We start from the raw sequence: 22,307 nt of genomic DNA on the forward strand, positions 1-22,307 counted from the left end.
ATAATTATCTTGTTATACTACTCTTTTATAACTATTTTATTAACATTTGTCTTATGTCTATTTTTATTTTTATATATAATAATATAATTGTTAAAAAACAAACATGAAATAAAATAATTGTTAATTATAAAAATATAAACTCATAATTATGTTAGACGCATGTACCGTAAAATATTTATCCACACGTATAACATTTGGGTATACCATGCACATTTAAAATTGTATACACATGATTAATAATGTGTGTGTGTGTGTATACATAAAAAATTCATAATATTTGAATAAACAACAAATATATTTATTCTCTAATATAAATAGATCTGAAACATAGTACAAAACAAGAGAACAAAAGGACAAACCTGAGCAAGCTCGTAGTAACCAGCTGAACAAGCAAGAGAGAGTAGACTCTCTCCTTCTTCTGTTGTTTCGTGAACACTGCGACCTTCTGTCAGCAATTTTCTTACAGTACCAACGTCTCCGTCAGTGCAGGCCTCCACAAGCGAACGCTTCTCGTTTTGGGCACGTGGATTATCACTACGCATACGCGTTAATGCTGCTGCTGCTTCGTCCAATGCGCAAGAAACACTAGATGTTAAACGACGGAGCACCTCGTGATCTGCCAAGTGCTTCCCATCGCCTGACGACAATTTGCCTATACCTGCTGCCTCCAGAAGAGCTTCCAAACGCGCTTGAGTTACAGGATCTACTGACCTTTCAGGGTCCTCCGGGTTCAATAGAAATTTTGATGACTCTAGATGATTATCTTCATCCAACTCAACTTGATCAATTGCAAAACACTCCACCTATAATTATTACAGAAACAATACCGATAAAAGATAATTAATATTCATACAAAGCAACTTCAACTTTGACTATGTAATTAACTTAAAATTAATACGAGTATCAATGTAAATAAATGTTTTTCTCTCTAAATAAGAAAATTCTTTGTATTTTTTAACCATTTGATGTCGAAGAAAAAGAAATAATTCTTTACTGAGAAACATGAATTACCAAGTCAAAAGATTATATAATCTTCGATTAAAAAACTAAAGAATAAATGAAAAATTATATATGTAATAAATTTCTTATAAAATAATATCTAGCATAATAATAAAGTAAAATAATATGCATTGATTGCAAAGAAAAGAATTGTTAAAAACTGAAATTAATATAAATACAAAAGATACAAGCACAATATATGAAGACCAATAACTATGCAAAAAAGATAACCTTAATTCTGAATATATAATAACAAATATTACTTGATTATAGATACAACAAAAACATCTCTGTGCGTGAAAGTAAATTAACTTCAGTGAGAGTAGTAATGAAAGGTAATAAATACAAAATTTATATTACTTGCTAATGTTTAAAAATGACTTATAATAAAGGTGAAGTATGTAAGTTTAATTAAAAATAACGAAATCTCTTTGTTCTATAATCAAATATAGAGATTTGATCAATGAAATGTAGCCAAATAATATATCAAGAAATAAAGTGTTAAATGAACACATTAAAAAATATATATATATTTCTACATGATAATAAATTACAACAAAACCTATAAAAAATACACAGTAATCATAATTGATTTTTTATCAGGGTTAAGAGCATAACCGAATAATGAAAATAAATCGAGAAATACGATTTATTGTAAAATTACTCAAATAGCGCGGTATATCATCAGCTTTGACACGATTGTAAGACGTGACGTTCCAAAATAATTGAGGTTATTTCCGCCTATAGCAGCAACTATCAACGGTTTTTATATACAATCGTATAACATAACTATAATCTTTAATAAAGAGAAATGTAATATCAGAATAATGTAATGATATAAATTATTTACAATATAGCTGAGAAATATAAAGCATTAAAGCCACGTCAAATCAACGGAGAGAAATGTAAATGAAGGAGCTTAAAACGCGTACTTCGCCCATCTTAACTTCACATCTATATAATAGAATAATTTTCCTAGTTTAAACGATAATCGGTTGGAAACAATACTTCAAAATGAGGAAGGAATTCGCGAGTGAAAGTATGAGAATAACCTGGCAACTAAACGGATATAAGAATAATATGTGCAGCCATTCCAAAAAGGAGACACAAAGCTAGTAATTCCTCGATTAATTACTATTTTATGCGTACCTATGCTAGAACTTAGTATTTTGCTCTGTTCCAAAATAAATAGATTTAGGCGTGTTAATTCGTTCCCGATCGTTGTTGTCCACTCTGTTTTAATAACGAACACGATCTTAAAATCGCGCAAGAGAGGCAAGAGAACGATAGAGCGCTCGAGAGGAGGAGGAGGAAAAGGAGATGGAGGGGGAAAGAGGAGGCGACAGGAAGAAGACTGGATAGAAAGGTAATCGGAGGGGAAGAAGAACAGGAAAGAAAGAAAGAAGACGAAATTCTGCAAAGGTTTATCGTAGATTATAGAATATAGTAGTCTTGCTCTCTAGAATTTCCTCGCATACGCGTTCAACAACAAGAAGGAAAGCGACCGAGCGAGCGAGGAATATATAAACGAGCAGACAAGCCTTCATGAACACGCACCAAACGTGAAAAATACAAACGAAATCCGCTGGGTGGCGCCCAACATACACGATATATAGCAGTGATACTACACTTGCTTGTACATATAGATATACATATCGCTATATATTACGTTTAGAGCGCGTGCGCGCACGCGTACATAGCGCGAGCGCGCGCGTCCCTATCCAGTTAAAGTGCAAGTTCCAATCGCGAGCATGTGTCAGACTAGACACATACGTACACACGAATGCGCGCACGCGCGTTCGTCGGTGTATGCGCACGCGCATGGTTATGCAGCATGCCACTAAGAAGTTCAAGCGGCGTGTATATACACACTCTTGCAGCATGTGGGATATATAAGAAAGAGAGAGAGAGAGAGAGACACGAGATGGCACACGAATTTTAACCATCAGAATGGCACCAATAATATAACTACAGGAATAGTTTATCGATAATGATGATGCACAGCTTTTCATATTATTTTCTAATATTTTTATAGCCTTTCTTTGTCTTCAAGAGAACAACGAATTTAAATGCTAAAGGACGAGTTTTCAGAAGAGATGCAGGAAAAGGGGGTATAGATAGACGGGTATAATGGAGGATAAGAAGAGAGAAGGAAAGTATCGAAGGACTGTCTTTGCGTTTTACAAGAAAAGAGAAGACTTGCAGTTGTCTCTTGTGCACTGAGTCTTCACTAATGTTCGTCGCTACCTATAAACGCATACATTCCGATTATATAACTTCTCTATGCGAATTTCCTTTATCGTTTATTCATTCGCTTATTCGCTTGTTCTTTCGCTCTTCCTTTCCTTCGTTCTCTTTCTGTCTCACTCACTCACTCATTCTCACTCATTCTCTCTCTCTCTCTCTCTCTCTTTCTCTCTCTCTCTCTCTCACTTCTCTCTCTTCCCCCCGCTCTTTTTCTACCACTCCGCTCATCTATCCTCCTCTATCATCTACTTCCTCTTTCCTTTCTCCCCCCGATCAAAGGTAGCAAGGTAAGATAAATGGCATGTAATTCCGCATTTGTTGAAGAAAGAATACTCAACGCATTCGATGCTAAATGCAAAGTCAAACGAGAATGATCCCAATGGGCTCTTAGTAAGCAACACCGACGATAAGAAAATTTCTATAGAATTAAATGCCGAGAATTCCGAAAGTTAAATGCAATCGTTTTAAAATAATTTTTTAACCACAATATATTGGGTTTGTACACTATATATATTATATATATAATATGTACTTATATATATATATATATAATTGGATCGAAATGAGATCGTACCTAATAGAAAGAAGTACATGCGTACTACACTATGTTTAGAGAAATTCGCAAAAACGCGAAAGAAGTGTTCCTAACAAAATAATTCTTGATAAATTCTTGTAAGCGAAACATTCTATCAACAATCTAAGAAGACATGTATAAGCTTTGTTCCTAGAAAAATGAGGACATATTTTTGGTTAACGAAGTAGAAATGCACGCGCGCGACTCGTCGCGATTGACGTGTCTCATGAGAGGCACTCGTCGAAAGTCTAGCGATCACGAACGGATGACTCGATGCAGGGACGGGTTCTCTCTCTTTCTTTTATTCTATCTCTATCTCTTTTTCTCTTTCTAGCACACTCATACACATCCATGTTTCTTGTTTCTCCGACTCGTCTCACAAAGATATTATTCTTTAATATAAATTGGTCTTGCGTTTACCTCTGAAACGCTGTCTTCTTCGCTCTCCGACGAGTCTGTCATAAAGCGTGGCTGCAATTCTGAAAAGGTCTCGGTTTCCGACTTGGTGGGACTAGAGTTCGAGGACTGGGGAGTCGACGACGTCTTCCCAGTATCGTGGTGAACGCTCGCTGATTTTTCGTGATTTTGACTATCCGAGGTTGTTCCTTGTGCTACATTCTGCATCTTTACCTTCCAGATGAATCATATGACACTAAGTTATCGCTTCCGTGTCGCGAAACACACACGGAACACTTGCTTTTTGACGATAATCTCAAGCACGGTCGCCGTCATTCACGTAAGCTAACACCCGCCATTTCCACTATGGCCGACAGCAAAGTCCCGGATGCCTTTTCAACCGTTCGTGCGATTTGGTATGATACGACGGGTCACAGTGCCTTTCTCTTGGCGCGAAATTTCGAATTTGCTTTCACGTCTGTTCCTCTTTTTCCATTTAATCTTTTTTCGTACACGTTTAATTTCATATTCACGATATACGAACTCCAATAACTTTATATAAATAATCGTTAGACGTATGCATTTATTAATATTATTTATAATTCGATTAAAAAATTATACACAACCATCATATGCGTCACTGAGCTACAAATACTTAGCGAATGACCTAATGATCATTTTTCTTCTCAAATTATTCATTGTTTTTAAGAAATATTTGTTTTCGAAAAGAATATATAGTATAATTAGTTGCTGAAGTATATTCTTTTTTACGAAATATAAAATATAAGAGAGAAAACTATATCTTATATATGTCATAATTACAGTCGCAATAATTACTAATTATATAACTTTAAATTCACTATATATTTTACGTTAATTTAAGTTATCTGTAATTATGATTTATTTATCTCTTGTTTTAGATTCTTTTTTGAGATATACGAAATAATATGTAGAAAAAATAATTCTAGTAATAGAATATTTTAGTTTAAAAAGTGAAGTAGCATATCTTGTCCACCATCTTGTTTTCTTGGCCAATTATATTTCAGTAATTCCGTATGTCTAAAAACATTGTAAAAATGAATTTACTTTTAATTTGCTATTCTTACTACTTTTACTAAATAAAAGTAAATGTTGAAGGAAGTATATTTATACGATACAATTTGTTAATGTTAATTATAAAATACCGATAATGTAAAATGTTCAACTGAATCATGACGTTAAATATTATTTTTACTTTATCAAATGCAATTTCATATTTTGCGCATCCAGTATATGTTGTTTTAAATAAATAATTAGTAATTTATATAGCAGTGAAAGATAAGTTAATGAATGAAATTATACTTATAGAATTATAATAAGGTAATACTTTGACAAAATATATATATATTTTTTTTAATACTCTACAATTATATTAAAAAATAATAAAAATAATAATAAAATAATTGTTATATATTATTTAATTAATCTTTATATGTGTTTATGTGATAAGAAAATTATTATGCAATAAATACATATTCAAAATAAAATAACTATGCATTAGAAAGAGATAGAATCTTTCAGAATAAAAGAGAAAAAACTTAAAACTTTATTGCCCTAAAAGAAAAATATATATATCATTAATACCAGCTTTATTGCATTTATAAACACAAACGTTACAAATCTATAACATAAACTATGTGATACTAAACTTATAGTATTTAACATATTAAATATTATTATTTAATCATGAACATTGTATTTTTACGACGGAATTTCATATTTAGATGTACCTGAAATATTGTAAATTATATATTCAGGTATAGAGAAATAAATGCAACATAAAGAACATTTTAATAATTTGATTATATTTTATTTAAAGTATATCAAATTAAGTAAAAATTTATATCAGAGTAATTATTCTGATTTGCATAATGAAAGTATATCTTTTACAAAAACACATAAGTAATTTATTTTCTACAATAACTATAAAATATTTCATTAGGTATTTATATATATATAATGTCTTAATATGGTTTACTTTACAGTAAATAAATTAAGCGATAATAATCTAGCATTATTAAAGAAATCAAAAATAGAAAGCTTTGTAGAAGTAAAATATAATATGATAAATGTCAAATATCTAAAAGTACTTTTAGCAGTATATCATACTACCTTAATGCTATTGCTTTTTAATGCATTGTACTTGTTTTTTCTTATGTATTATTTTAATGTTTTTTTCCCCTTATATACTAAATGTGTGAGAAAAAAGCTATTTTACATTAATTTTTCTAATGATTCTTAAATATGGATTTGAGTAAATTACACATTAAACTGTTTTTGCTTATATTTAACAAGACTTAACATACAATTGATCTTAGATATATTTGCATTCAATGTTTTTTGTTTTAAATCACCCTTGTGACTTATTGTTTATCTTATTATACACACAACATTGATAATTACCAAGACTTAAAATACAAGTGTACGTCTTTTGAATAGAGATACTTGTAAATGATGACACGTCAAAGCACATAAATCAAAATGATTTCTTTTATTTTGTTATATTATCGATAAAGGTGAAGACAAGACTCGATATCGTACTGCCGTTTTTGTTTTCACTTTTATTCGTACAATGATTCTTGCTACACAATTTTTTGTTTCCGTGCTAATTAAATGCAAATAAGAATTAGTAATAATTTGTTAGAGGACTCTGTTGGGTGATGGAATAAATCGTGTAGCAGCTATTATAGAAAAATGTTTAATTTAAAAGATTAAGCTTACACGTTAGTAATACCAAAAAACAAAACTTACAACGTTTATAATAGAGAACATTTTTTTCTTTTAACATTCTTTAGATTAAATAACAAATTATAAAAAAATCCAGAACTGCTTCTATTATTTTCGTCGCATTAGCTGAATTGTACAAATTTATTTTTCTTTATTCTCTTTTCTTCGAATAATTATATACATATGTATATACATAAATAAATATATATATATATATGTCACTGAGATACAAATTATACGATTCGCATACATTATTTCATGTTTCAACTAATACGACGAGATCTATAATTCGTTACATATAGTTAAAATAATAAATATTTACATGATGCATTTATACAAAAAGTCAGTACTCTTGAAAAAAAAGTTGGTATGATTGTCAAATCTTCGTAAATGAACACTCCTCTCTTTCTGAATCGATTGAATACGTTTATAGAATGAAGTTTTAATATTTTTAAACGAACTAAACAGTTTAAAAATAATAGTTATAAGTATAAGTATAATATATAAGTATACGCAATATAATGAAATTATATAAAATTTTCCATATTCAGTAATACTATCTGAATGAATGAAAGATACAAATTAGGTGGAATATGTAAAGGATAGATTATTAATTGTTTTCGTTAAATATTAATAGATTAAACTAACATCCCTTTAATTCTATAGCATTTAAAGTTATCAATAGCAGAAAGATAATGTTCCAAAAGATTTGTGTAACTTTGGGCGCAATAATAAAAACCAACTTTTAGTCTCGTGTAATTAGATGTATATATGTACGATGTTTGTGTGTGTGTGTGTTGTGTATATATATATATGCGTAAGGTGGCTTTTACACTCTCAGATTATAATATCCTAAATAAATAAAAGGAGAGTAAAGATAAAACGAAGAATGGATAAAAGAGAAGAATCCTTTCATAAAATAATTCTTAATCTGCTTCTATGTGTTACTTCACAAAACAATGATAAATAAAGCCATTTGTACAAAGCAGAAGATAATCTCTTCGTCTAATCTTATAAAATTGACTCTTACTGTAAGGAACCAGAATATATGTGTATACATATATATATATATATATATATATATATATATATATGCAAAGCATACATAAAGGTAGCATATTAAGAGTCTTCGATTCTTCTCTGAGTTGGAATTTTTATAGATGTGTGACAATAAACGTCCAAAAGAGGATACGTGGTTTTAAAACTTAGAAGACAAAACTTCATTTCTTTTAGCCACGTTTATAAATGTATTACTAGATGCTTTTAATTAGTGCAAGATTCTAGTAACTAAACGGACGTGTGTGTTTCTTTATATGCGTATTTTATCGTTTACATGTCAAATTCCGTAAAGCAATGCCCGATCTCGAGTGAAGGGGGGAGGGTGAGATGTAGGACATTGCTATGAGTACATATTAACGTTATCTGTATTCGTAATCTGCTTGTTGCGCATATAATTATTCTGTACAATTTCTTTTTTTTTTCTTTTAATTATTATTATTTTTCAACTATAATAATAACTTTGACAAATCCCTCGTTTTTTCTTTTTTCTTTTGACGCCTGCATATAAAATGCCCGATTTATTCTAACACATTCGGCTCGAACTTTACAGTACACCATATTGCAATAATAATCGTACATTATGATGCCGACGTCAAAGGGTTTGTCGAAAGTTAATGCATTTGTTGTTCTTTGTATTTATTATATCCTGTAAATTACTAATCTAACCTTTTTTTTCATTCATATAAAAATAACACGCAATGCGAAGCTATCCAACATTGCTTTGTACATTCGCCCGTGCTCCAATGAAACAAAGTCGAACTTAATAAGCTTAAATTATTAATTGCCAAATTCATTAAGACCATCGTTGTAATCGTGCTGATGTACATATAAAAAAAAAAAAAAGTAAAAAAGAAATGAAAAAGAAATGAAAAAAAATTATATTGACAATTTAAAACTGGGGTATAGAAAGAAGCTTTCTTTTTTGTCGCCAATGTCACACTCGAGGAACGTAACTTTTTAAGAAACCTTTCATTATCTTTTTCTTTTTGAAGAAAAATCAAAAACTTTAAGACATAACACTCTAATCTACAAAATCTGTATGATACAAAATACATACTCTCATACATATATACATCGTATATATGTATATATGTAAAGGGTGGATTGAAAAGTTTGCAGTCTAACACAGAAACAATTTGTTTCTCGACCAAATTCATTTTTATTTAAAAAAAAGTTAAGTTTTTTAATGTTAATTCTCCAAATTTTTTAACCCATTCTTGTATATAAATATATACCATTAATTTTCAAATGGAGTAATAAATTTTAACATGAAATACACGTTACAATCGAAAAATTGATATCTCTGTTATTTGCAAAATCGCAGAGAAAGATAAAGAAGAAGAAGAATATTAATATATAGTTTAAAATTGGAGCAATAATAGGGTTTAATAGATAACATAAATTGTAATAAGAGTACTAACACGCGCATTTAACGAGTCACAAAATTAATTTTTAATGGAAACACAACATTTGATGAAATTTAATTTCAATTGTTATTTTTCTTGAAGCTTTCTTTGCAACCAAGATTTTATGTATTTTTAAAAAACAAATAAAAAATAACAATAACAAAAATAAAATAAAAAAAGAAAAACAAATTGTGTCATTTTCTACCGACCATCTCAAAGAAATATTAAACGACAATGATTTTTTTTCGACTTAATTACATTCGTATTTCTATTATTTCGGTGCCAATCTCTACTTATAGCGTAAATTTGCGTGCATACTGAGTATGATTGATTACGTAGTTGAAAACATTAAAATATTTAATATTAAATGTAGTTTTTTTTTCTTTGCACGAGATGGTCATTAATCTAAAGTGCTCATATTAAATGTGTTTCTATATATGATTGCTCGATATTTACAATCCTTTCAATACTTTGGCTCTCAAATACGAAGAACAAAAGAATATTTATTGCATACTGTTGTCATCTCATGATGTTCTCTGGTAATACGAAATCATATGATATAATTATATCTATATTTACACAATTTTTTTTAAAGAATTGATCGATAAATAATAATAATAATAATAATAATAGTAATAATAATAATAATAATAATAATAATNCGCCCTCCACTCTTTCACCCTTTTAAGAGTTTGTCGTAATTAAAAGTAAAACGATATGACGAATAGAAATAATGAATTCGATCGATAAATAATAATAATAATAATAATAATAGTAATAATAATAATAATAATAATAATAATAATAATAATAATTGTAATAATAATAATAATAATAATAATACGATAGAGGATTTCTGTATACTTATAAAATAATTTGGGATTTCTCGAATATATAACGTATTTGTGAGTTCGAGTTACATTGGTATGCCTATGCTGATGTAATATATTACGTCATTTCATCTCGAATATTATCAAATACGATACACGGAGACCGTCATGAGAAATGCGACTTCTTTTCTTATTTGAAGAAAAATGCTTTCAATTTGTAAAAATCGATTGATGGGTTTAAGTAATTTTCAATTTATGACGATATAATACTTATCATTTCCATGAAGATTAGCTATTATTTTTTTCTATTCCTTTACCAAATTATTTCACAATATAAAGTTTTGTTCAATCATATTGCAGTTTTTATAAAGAAACTCCTGAGTGCAATTTATAGAATCTATAAGTAAAAATTCTAAACAACGATTTCTTCCGATGTTCAAAAGTTTTCTCTATTTTATTTAATTAATTAAACTTTATGAATGCATTATAAACGATATTACAGAGTAATATACGATAGAAATGTATATACACTCTGTAAATCATTGGATGTATATGCTAAAATTGTGAAATATGTTACATCATTTACAATGTAACTCTAATTTCAAAAGAATTGTCAATTAAGTTCAACCTTGTTCTTTTTTTTTAAGTCTACAACCATGAGTAAAAACTAAACATTTCAGTATTCTGTGGTGATATTACTTTATGATCAAGTACCCATAATCTCATGTCTAATGAATTGTATAGGAAAAATCTTTTGTCCCCTATCTCTTGATATAACTTAATTCTACCTTCCAAGCAAGAAGACTACACAATTCATTCGTGTGTATTCCGTGTATGATAACGTATATCTCGAACATTGCTTTATTTTACGTTGATAAGAATTGCACTGTACATTAACTACTCAACGATATCATCAAATTCTGCTAAAAATTCATTTGAAAGTAACAGTGACTGAAATTGACTGCCACATATCTGTACACGTTCAATGTTGTATACAACTATACGAATTACTTGCCCAGTTTACATTGTTGTCTTCGACTTCATTGTTAACTTTCTCTATTGGATTATTAGTGGAACCTGGAAAAGTTAGTGAAAACAAAAATAAAGATACGTTAAATTTGTGGGAATTAAATATATAGAGGTGAAAAAAAAGAAAAAGAACTTACAAGTGTCATGTATCTCTTCTTCCTGCTCCCTTCCTGTCTCACCTTCTTCTTCTTCCTCTTCTTCCTCTTCTTCCTCCTCTTCTTCTTCCTCTTCTTCATCTCCTGATGAAGATTCACTATCGCTATCAAAACTTTCGGAATTCGCTGATAAAGAATATCTATCATAATCTTCGGGATCAGAATATATTTCTGCTCCCGGGAAAATATATCTTCCAGGTGTCAATTGATAATATGAATTATCTACAAAAAAAAAAAGAAAACACCAAATTTTAATCAAATTATTATAATAATTCAAGAAGTCGTTAGATTTAAATTAAAAATTTCCATTAATTTTATTTGTATATACAAACATATAAAATATACCTGGTAGTCTAGTAGTAAGACTATCTCTAATTTTAGATGGCCAACAATATCTCTCCAAGTCATTCGATTTCGATTCTCCAATTTCACCTTTTTCTTCTGAACTGTCAACGCTGTTACAACTATCACCTATACCAGAATCCATAGCCGAATCAATAGATGTTTGACGAGGTTTAAAACCGGTTTTTTCAAACCCAATATGATTCATTAATGTGGATTCATCGTCAGATTTTTTTATTTCTTCCCTACTGCCGACAAATCGATTTGTTTCTAAAGTAATGTCTGTTAATGTATTGATCGAAGGAAATTCGATTAATCTTGGTGCCACTTGACATTCTTCTAAGTTATAGATTTGACCATTATGTTCGGATGTTGATTCCACGGATATAATATGATTCTTAGATTCTAGAGATTGTATCGTTTGATCACTAGTTTCTGTTGTATCCTTATTATACGCAACATAATTTATTACGGAATGGCACCCAAGATTTATTCTTTTCGGACTATTTTCATTACTGGAAATGTCTAATCTTCGCTTCGGACTTTCGCCTAAGTTATATGTTTCTTCTACATGTTCTGTACGATCAATTTGGAAAGTTGAAGAAACACAGACGTCTGTTGTATTTTGAACAAATTGAGCTATCGGATTTGGATTAATCATTAAATTATTTGGACTCTCCAAAGATATATTATGTGACGTTAAAATGTCGTCTGTACTGCTTTGTGGTAATATTACATGATCGGTAATATCTTGACTGTGTTCCCACGTATCATCCGGCATACAACGCGATGGTAAAAGTTGAGATGCCTCTTTTAAGACTTTTTCACGCCAACATACTTCTTTGTAACTATCACCCATTCTGTGAAAACAAACAAAAAAAAGCATCATCTTATTAGGAATCCTAATACTCGCGTGAGATAAAATGGAAAAGAAAATCTATATTTTTAACTTACAGATGGCAAAGCTGATTTATAATAATGTCACCATCTCCTAATAATTCAACATCAAATTTGAGATGCGGTAGAGACTCCCGATTGATGAGAATTTGTGGGACGTGAGATGGAATTGATGATGGAATTAATGCTACTGGTCGAACCTTTAATGATGATCCAATAACAATTAAAAGGTCGCAGTCGTCCTTATCTTTAGCCATGGCATCGTGAAATGCATCCGGAAGACCTTCGCCAAAGAAGACTATATCTGGTTTCATAATACCTTGAGACACGAGATCTGAAAATGAAAAAGACAAGAATGTATTTTATATACTAAATTGATTTTTTCGATTAAATATGGAGAAAAAAAAATACAAATTAGGTTCACAGAGTTATGGCGTCTTTTTTACTCAATCATAACATATTTCAATTTTAAATGTCAAATTTGATAAAATGGCAAGCGGTAAACTCTAAGCCCGTAACCACGTCTGATTGGCGTTTACGGGGTTATTTGATGCAATTTTATAAGTTTACCTTATTATGCTTATTAATAAGCGAGGTTTTACTCGCAGTTATGATTGACATATCGACTTATGTGTGGATCAGTGTAAATGGCAACATCATTTAGCGAAGATGTATTCCGAGAAGAGCAGATAACGTTCTCACATGGCCATCGACTCGCGACACAATATAGGAAAGGCTAATAGCAGAAACTATCTCTAGATAGCTAAGTTTCCATACCATAGAAACTGATAAGCCAGATTACGAAAGACTGCAAATAAATATACTATCAGCGGAGATCAAATATAAATGGATTATCCATTTACCTCTATAATTATCGTTGGGGTTGGTCTCTGCTATTGACGGTAGGGTGTTCACTCTGCATTTTGGACACAAAGGTATTCTTTGGGCAAAAATGTCTTCTCTGATGTCGTCTGCTTTAACTTGATATTTACACCTTGTACAGGAAGCAGTAGCAAAGGAGCCTTTTAGAGAAAAAAGAAAACATAAGAAAAATGTAAGTATAACAAAACACAAGACGATTTAAAAAATATCGATAATTTTTCTACTTTACGAAAGATATTTTCGATCTTACGTTTCAATCTTTTCCTGAGTACAAACAACTCCTCAATAATACGATACTCCGAGAACACGGTTTAGATATAACACGGTACAAAAATTGCGAAATACTCTTCTATAACATGATATCTTCCGAGAATAGTTTTAAATATGTACCGCATTCATTTGACTAATTTCCCATAACATAGTACGAATTAATCATGTTATAGTGGAGTTGCCTGTACCACAGGAATATCGAATTTACATACCGTGGCATTCTATCACGTTTTCAATGCCTGCTACTTGTTCCAAAGTATCGATATTTTGCGAATAATTTCGTAATAGTTTTTTCTGTTTGTCCAATATTTTAATAAACCTATGACAGGGGCTAGGTTTAAATTGTCCTGGATATATTTCACGTGCAAATTTGTAAAATGGTCTGGGATCTTGGCCAAAATAATTGATATCGAACATAGCCTACGAAATAAATGTGATAAAGTTAAATCAAATTTATTAAAGTACAAAAATTTATTAAAGCAAACAAATTAATTAATTCGCACTACCTGTGGGTCGGGTAAATCTGGGAAATCTTGAGCAAGTCTTGAATATATACCATCTCTACTTCTGAAGTCAGGTATACCACAACTTACACTAACACCGGCGCCCGTCAAAACTATGATTTTGTTACTATTGCGAATTAATCTAACAACGTCGGATAATGTATTTACATGCCTTAACTTTTGTCTTCGTGGTGGTTCAGACATCATATTTATTATTATCTAAAATATGAAATTACTTAGCATTAGTATATGCTCATCATAAATATTTCAATTGTATTCGTCGTATCATTTTATTGAATATATCTTCATTTTCTGTCTACTATATAATAGAGATCTCTCTACCTTCCACAATGTCAGGTCATCAACCTGCTCAGGAATATGTGTGGAATCCATGAGTAGGTGATGCAAAAGATCTCGTGGATCTGTACCCGTTAACATTTGCTTTTGCACCCACGAACAGGCGTTTCGACACTGAACACCAACTTCTCCGTTACCAGAAAGTTCAGACAAACCTGATAAATCTGACAAGTTTGATACAGTCGATGACACTTCGTCTTTTTCGTCTGCAGTGTCAATCCTAATGCACGAGTGATAACAATAAATAACATAAAATATCTAAAGCACAATATAAAATCATACCATTTAATGAATTAAAACTCACGGGCATCCAGTATCGTCACTGGTTGAATCAACTGTAGATGAAGATGTCAAATTTGTAGCATCTGAAGATGTGGAAGCAGACTTGGATTCATCGCTTAACTCAGCATATGCGCTGTCTGTACCCGAAGTTTCTGTATTTATAAAAAAAAAAAAAATAATTATTCATTAATTTATTCTACAAGTTTAAAATTACGTATTAAATTCTTCGCATAATTGTATAAATAATCTAAACAAAAACAATACTATATATTTTTATGATATAAAATCTATTAAATATTGCATATATGTATTTAATTTTAAAGATGATTTCAATCAGTAATATACTCATGCAATTATAAATTATTATTTCAAATAAAAATATTTTTTCTTTTTGTTCTAATTTAATATTTCATTATAAAAAAAACAAAGAATTTCTAACAACCTTATGTCCTTTTAGAAATAAAACAGTACAATAAATCTATTAAATTCTATTTTGACATCAATGGATCATAAATATACATTTTAAGTTACTTGATGACATTATAAAAATAAGTTAATCTTTGTTATTTAATGTTGATTCTTCTTTTTAAAATAAAAGAAAATGCTTATTTATTAATATTCAATTAAAAAAAAATGTCTATATACATTTAAAAATGTCATCTCATTATTAAATTTATAAATCATTGCTTTCATATATAAAAAAAATTATTAAAAGCATATTATCGATTATATGCAAAGATACATTTATTATTAGGGGGAAAAGAAAGATGATTTTATTAAAAAAAAAAAAAATTGCTATCCATTTATAAAAGTCGATGAATTATTTATAAAATAGCTTTTATTTATATATACATATATGTATGTATGTATAAATATATATATATATATATATATTCTATAAAAATGATTATATATATTCGTAGAACATATTTTTCCCGCCTATCGATGTATATGCGCAATGAAGGGAAAACAGTTACTTTTCTCTTTTATGTGAGAATTGTGCCATCTGTGAATCTCTGCGAATGAAGCGCACTGAGACGCTACTGTCACACTAATCCTTCGATACGCGTCTCGAATGCTTTATGTTCTGAACAATTTTTCTTTTTTTTTTTTCTAATTTTTATTTTTTATCTTTTTCTACGCGACATTGAGAAAAAATGCGACCAATAGCAAGGAAGTCATAGAATACCGGCCTTATAAAGTTGCTTGAGGAAACTGTTAACTGCGGTAGAAGTAAAGTATTTAGAAAATACGACGCACGAAGCGCAACTGTCATGGCGTCCTCAGTACTCGCTGCAAACAGGATCAAGCTAAGACAGAGCATGGAAAATGAGGTGACGCCTTTCGCTCCGCCATCTTGAAATTTGGTCGATTTGTTTAATTAATTGTTCATAATATTGTTAACTTACCTTCAAAATCTTCATTAGCTCTGTCTTGTACGATCTCGTTATCTCTGAAATCTGGTTCAATACTGTTGATAGACGTATAATCGTAACCGTCGACCTTTCGCCGTTTTGCTGGGGACGAATATTCTGGCACCTCCGAGCCCGACGCCATTTTCAACAGCAATGCATTGCATACTTTGATGAGCGGGCCGGTAGCTTAACAGAGGTCGCTTTTATCCATAATATCCCCTCCTTGCTCTTACATGGGAATAGGAGACGACAACTAGACCGATTTCTACCACTTAACAATAAAATCAAATAATGACACAAAAACCATCATTGCAAATTATCGCCATTAACTTTAACTACTTATGTTTTAATCCCGAAGATAATTCTCCCTAAAAGAATATAGATATATATTGTATTATACACTTTATTATAAATTTGTATTTAGAGAAAGTTTATCAAATAAATGCGTTATTACTTTTATTATTTTTAACATTACACGCACATACTCAATATCTAAAGATATTAATTGGAATAAGTAAAATATATTGTATCTAAATATCTTTGTTAAAATACAATACAAATTTATCACTTAGTAACTTATGATAAAGTACTAACAATCTGTTAGCATTCCTTCTGTATATCTGACATGCAAATGTATATGTCAAATAGAATTTAAATAGAAGAAGTCACACATTTTTGGGATGCATTGTCTTATTTAAAAAAAGAAATAGATAAGGAAAAAAGGGCAATTAATTCTTACGCCAAACAACAGTGAACTCTTTCGCATTTATATTTGGTTACGCCTAGAGGTTAAGCAAGTGATGGCAATTATATATTTTTATCGATTTATCAGTTTTTTATAATTGTGATAGTTATTATTCTATTTACAGACTTAAGAAATATTTATTATGTGGACTATAAGTAAATAGTTAAATGCAGAACAGTGTGTATTTATATTCGTATATATTTATATACCAAGAATAATTAAACAATACTATATGATAGACTCACTATGAGATAATACTAATCTAATACTTTTAATTATAAAATTGAAAGGAATTTAGTAAGTCTAGTATTATTAACGACCAAGTAAATAGTCTGTCCACTTATTTCTTTTTTCAATAATTACATCACTTATGTCAGAATGAAAATTATGATGAATATATATATTTCTTCAGCATTATTATTTATTATAATAAATAGAAGTACACATTACTTAAATTTAACAATACATTAATTTGTATTATCTGGTTTTTTACTATTATCATTTTTTATAAAACTTCTTAACATTACAAGTATAGGAATTTCAGCTTGTTGATCTTTTGGCACATAATTTTTTTGAAAAATATACCAAAAGTAGTGTATCGTAGTAATAATGACTAAAGATGATGTTACTGAATGTACAAACAACTTCATTGGTTGCAAGGGCTTCATTGCTTCAATAGTATTATATTTTATTTTTTGCAGAAATTATTCAATAAAATATTAATATCGCTGGACTGATATTAATATCAATGGGTTCATAAAAATAATACTTTCATATAATTATACTGGTTGCTTGAGCGTAGAATTGCAGTATCTAGAAAATTAATAAAAATTATTTTCTTCTGTAATCTATTTAATATATTTTAAAATTCTTTTACAATTAATATTAATTATAGCAAGATAATATATGATGACTGCAAAATATAATATTTGAAAGTTTAAATTAATATAGACAAATATTTCAAATATTGTATTAAAAATGTTACCAGGAGTAATATAGAAATCTCCTAATCATTTCTAATATGATTTAATATAGTTAAGTAAAAATAGTAAATTGCATTGTATCGGACAGCAAAATAAAAAAAGTTTAATTACCTCAAATTATCTGATTTCTTAATAAAATGATTTGTTATAATTACTACTATCATTAGAAATGAACGAAATTAGCAAATATATGAGATCGTATTAACAAAATTGCTTTTGAAATAAAATTTGTTCCTATTTTATATAGGTTGTGTACAAATGTAATAAATATTTTGTATGAGTGTAACGATACGTTAATTTAAATTATAAAAGAAAATAAAGTTTTTATCTGCAGAAAAGGGTCTATTTATACCTTAAATATAGAAGAACCTATAAAAAAAAAGATAAAAAGGGATATATCTTCTATCTCGCTCTATCTTTTCCACATGGAAATAATCCTTTATAGTTGCGTCCCTTATAAATGGTTCGTTGTTGCCTTATAACGTTACGCATGACTCTACTTACATGGAAACTAAGCTTAAGCTACACCAACCAAATATAGTACAATTCTACCTATTAATTGATGATTACTGTTGATACACGTGTTGGATTCAAGAAGTTTCAAATATTTTCAAGATTTTGGATAATACAATTGATTTTAGTAACTTTTGAACAAAATACATCAAAATGAGCGTGAGTATCAGAATATGTTTTTGTATTTAATATAAAATAATCTAGTATAAGTAGTTAATATTTGTATTTCTCCTAACAGAAACAAAAGAAATCTAAGATTAGTAAAATTAAAAGAAACAATCAGACAAAAACAAAACTTTTAAAACAAGGAAAATTGAAAACCCGAAGACACAAGCAACCTAAAAAACAAATTCAAAAAATTATACCTAATGTAAACAACGTACAAGAAGAAGAAGAAAGTGATAATGGAGAAGATTTATTACATATGGTCGAAAAAGACGATTTGTCTTTTTTACAAAATGCTATATCTAATAAATCTTATAATTTACTGAAAAAAATAAGATTGAATGAGTACAAAAATCATTATTGTATAATTATATAATTTTAATAATGAAGGGATTTCATTTAATATTTATTTTAGAACAGATATCAACGATAAACAAGGACGAAAATCTAAAAGAAAAAAAGAAGATGATCGGCTGGAAGAATTGTACGAAGAAAATGTATCTAAGTTAAATGAAGGAAACAGTATAAAAAAAATGCGTATGCTACTTCCTATAAAAACTCAACAAGGCGTGTTAGAAAAAAGAATAATAGAAGAAGAAGAAGAAGAAGAAGAAAAAGAAGATCAGGAAGTTGAAAATAATGAAGCAAGTATTTCTGAGCAAAATTGGAGAGATGAAGAACAAAATAACCGTGAAGAAATTAATACATATTTACAAGTAAATCTTTTAAAATTATTTTGATATTATGTTTACAAAATATGTTATATTATATATAAAAGTTGTTTGAATTCTATAACTTTTTCAATCTAATAGCAGAATATAATAATAGAAATGAAATAAAATTTTAGAATAATTTAAAGAAGGAAAATGGTGAAGCAGTATCTACAGTAGAACTTATAGCATGTCGTGAAGAGATATTAAAATCAAGGCGCTTCAAAATTGGAGTTTTATCCAGTACACTTTTAGAAAATCCAGAACATAAATCTAATAATTTTAAAATACTTTTGGATTTCATGGAAGAAAGTAATCCAGAAATTTATATCACGGTTAAAAAATTGGCAATGATATCGCTCTTAGAAGTATTTAAAGATCTTTTGCCATCTTATCAAATTTTACAACTCAAACCGAAAGGCGTCAAATGTTTGTATATTATGTTTATACATAAAAATATTTTTAGAAACTATCTAATTACGTGTATTTTTAATTTCATGTATTTTTTAGTGAAAAAGGAAACATTACAATTACATAACTATGAAGCTGTTTTATTAAAAAATTACAAACAGTACTTGCAGAAACTTGAAAAAATGTCTAATATTTTGAGAAAAAAAGTAGGGTATACACGAATTGTTAATGAAAGAGAAATGTTATTGGGAGAACTTGGAGTAATGTGTATGTGCGAATTATTAGTTTCACACCCTTATTTCAATTTTTCCCTAAATATAGCAAACTTTCTCATACCATTATTAAATAACAAAAAAACTAGCGTAAGAGAAAAGGTAGTTAAATGTATTTCTCAAGTATTTAAAGAAGATAAACGAGGAGAATTATCGCTTACGGTAAGAAATTGTACAAAATTATTTTGCTTATTAGTGTTATGTTTTATATACAAATATTCTTTATAAATTACAGATAGTACGTAAAATAAATCAATTTATAAAATCTAAAGGTCATAGTGTACAACCTGAAGTTTTATCTGTACTTTTATCACTTCGTATAAAAGATATTGATCTTGATAAAGAAAAGGAAGACGAAACAAAACAAAAGAGATTGATGTCTCACAAACAAAGAATCCTTTCCTTAAGCAAACGGGAAAGGAAAAAGAGCAAAAAGTTAGAACAAGTAGAAAAAGAACTACTTGAAACTAAAGCGGAAGAGAATAAACAGACGAAACAAAAAGTTTTCACAGAAATAACAAGCGTGGTATTCACAATTTATTTCCGAATTTTGAAGCAAGCTCCAAATAATAAAATTTTATCAGTATGTCTGGAAGGTTTAGCAAAGTAAGATAAATCCTTATACTACTTATACATATTTTACTTTACTATTCAAACGAAAATTATCTTCATTTTACATATATTTTACAATTTTAGATTTGCACATTGTATCAACTTAGATTTTTATCAAGATATAGTAACAGTTATAGATAGATTAATGGATGAAGGTAATTTAGGATTAAGAGAACAATTACATTGTGTGCAATGCGTATTTACAATATTATCGGGCCAAGGTACATTATTGAATATTGACCCTTACAGGTATGTATAATTTATTATAATACATAATTAATGAAAAAAATTAAAAACAAAATAAATGTTATATTTATATTCGAATTTACATTTTTTACAGATTTTATGTACATCTATATAAAAATCTTTTAAATGTTTATTGTGGTAAAACGCAAAATGAAACAGAAATTATTTTAAAAACTTTAATGCAAGTACTTATTAATAGAAGAAAAAGAATATCTCCTAAACGTTTAGTAGCTTTTGTAAAAAGAATGGCTACTTTAACTTTACAATTACAACACAATGGAGCACTTGGCTTACTATGTATTATCAAACAAATAATGCAACTTGGTAAAGCAGTAGATGTTTTACTAGATACAGATTATACCAGTGGAGATGGTTTTTATCAACCTGAAATTGAAGATCCAGAATATTGTAATGCACATTGTTCTGCGTTATGGGAGCTCGTTGACCTTCAGGTTCTTATTTTTAAAATGTTTAAAAATTCATTATGTTTATTTTATATTAATATTTATTTCACATTATGCAGCGTCATTATCATCCCGTAGTTCGGAAATTAGCAAAAAATATAGCATGGAATGTACCTGTAAGTGGTGAAGGAAGTTTAAGTGCAGATAATGCTAAGCTGTAAGTATGCTCATATCAAGTAAATGATATATAAAAATAAAATAAATTTTCTGGTTTTTAATTCATAAAAAATTATTCACTTCTGAAATTTGTAGAACCCCGGAACAATTTTATACAGAATATGACCCAACTGGTGTTGCATTTAAACCTCCTGTACTTCCACCTAAGAAGATAAAATCAAATTCGATAGATTATTACTATAAAAGTAATGAATTTGAAGAATACATTAACACTATTAAGAATCCAAAATTATTTTCAGATGGATACATAGATTTTTATAAAATTATTACTAAAAGTTAACATGTTATGTATAATAAAACATTTTTGTGTAATAAATGTGTTTATATTTCATACAATTTTAATGTTTAGATACATTTCAATAAGTTTATTTTTTTATTTTTCATCCTCTTGGTTTTATTAAGCGGTAATATTTATTAAAATTTTATACTGAGATCGACGTATTTTTTTAAATTCCTGTCTCTATATTTTTTTTTCTTTTTTTTTTTTTTTTAGTCAGAAGAATACATTTTTGGCAAAAATACTTTAATTTATTTTCATTATGAATAAAATAATAAAAGCATTATTAATTACAGTAAATATATCTTCTTTGTGTGTGTTCT

General features: G+C 28.9%; 3 protein-coding genes and 2 long non-coding RNA genes across 6 annotated transcripts in view; 2 read left to right on the forward strand and 3 right to left on the reverse strand.

Moving 5' to 3' along the window:
• Positions 1 to 4,666, reverse strand: part of LOC106785871 (ankyrin repeat domain-containing protein 17) — a 20,634-nt gene extending 15,968 nt beyond the window's left edge. The window contains exons 1-2 of the mRNA XM_014746672.1: positions 4,241 to 4,666; positions 360 to 803 (exon numbers count right to left, since the gene is read on the reverse strand). Of these exons, the coding sequence (XP_014602158.1) occupies positions 360 to 803; positions 4,241 to 4,444 (648 nt within the window). The 5' untranslated portion in view covers positions 4,445 to 4,666. The remainder of the gene's footprint in view (positions 1 to 359; positions 804 to 4,240) is intronic.
• A 5,603-nt stretch (positions 4,667 to 10,269) lies between these two features.
• On the reverse strand, positions 10,270 to 16,573 carry LOC106785875 (NAD-dependent protein deacetylase sirtuin-1). The gene is made up of 10 exons (XM_014746676.1): positions 16,404 to 16,573; positions 15,017 to 15,146; positions 14,698 to 14,932; positions 14,359 to 14,574; positions 14,065 to 14,272; positions 13,564 to 13,722; positions 12,758 to 13,034; positions 11,807 to 12,663; positions 11,444 to 11,683; positions 10,270 to 11,354 (listed from the first exon to the last, which is right to left on the reverse strand). The coding sequence occupies exons 1-10, from the start codon at positions 16,549 to 16,551 to the stop codon at positions 11,260 to 11,262; spliced, it is 2,565 nt and encodes an 854-aa protein (XP_014602162.1). The 5' UTR covers positions 16,552 to 16,573; the 3' UTR covers positions 10,270 to 11,259.
• LOC106785878 lies at positions 15,896 to 17,084 on the forward strand. Its single transcript, XR_001381578.1, has 2 exons — positions 15,896 to 16,328; positions 16,476 to 17,084. It is a non-coding gene; the product is annotated as an uncharacterized LOC106785878 (long non-coding RNA).
• A 471-nt stretch (positions 17,085 to 17,555) lies between these two features.
• Positions 17,556 to 18,620, reverse strand: LOC106785879. Its single transcript, XR_001381579.1, has 2 exons — positions 18,249 to 18,620; positions 17,556 to 17,967 (listed from the first exon to the last, which is right to left on the reverse strand). It is a non-coding gene; the product is annotated as an uncharacterized LOC106785879 (long non-coding RNA).
• Positions 18,621 to 18,655: 35 nt separating this feature from the next.
• LOC106785877 (nucleolar complex protein 3 homolog) lies at positions 18,656 to 22,040 on the forward strand. Of its 2 annotated transcripts, none has more exons than XM_014746677.1 (10): positions 18,656 to 18,809; positions 18,889 to 19,160; positions 19,231 to 19,531; positions 19,663 to 19,954; positions 20,036 to 20,370; positions 20,444 to 20,814; positions 20,905 to 21,069; positions 21,161 to 21,518; positions 21,590 to 21,687; positions 21,783 to 22,040. In XM_014746677.1, the coding sequence occupies exons 1-10, from the start codon at positions 18,804 to 18,806 to the stop codon at positions 21,985 to 21,987; spliced, it is 2,403 nt and encodes an 800-aa protein (XP_014602163.1). In that variant the 5' UTR covers positions 18,656 to 18,803; the 3' UTR covers positions 21,988 to 22,040. The 2 variants fall into 2 exon arrangements, with proteins under 2 accessions (XP_014602163.1, XP_014602164.1); XM_014746678.1 differs by having other exon boundaries at positions 18,657 to 18,809; positions 19,236 to 19,531.
• The last annotated feature ends 267 nt before the right edge of the window (positions 22,041 to 22,307 follow it).

The sequence above is a fragment of the Polistes canadensis genome, unplaced genomic scaffold (genome assembly GCF_001313835.1).
Source record: "Polistes canadensis isolate GaletaPanama2010 unplaced genomic scaffold, ASM131383v1 scaffold_58, whole genome shotgun sequence".
Lineage (NCBI taxonomy): Eukaryota > Metazoa > Arthropoda > Insecta > Hymenoptera > Vespidae > Polistes > Polistes canadensis.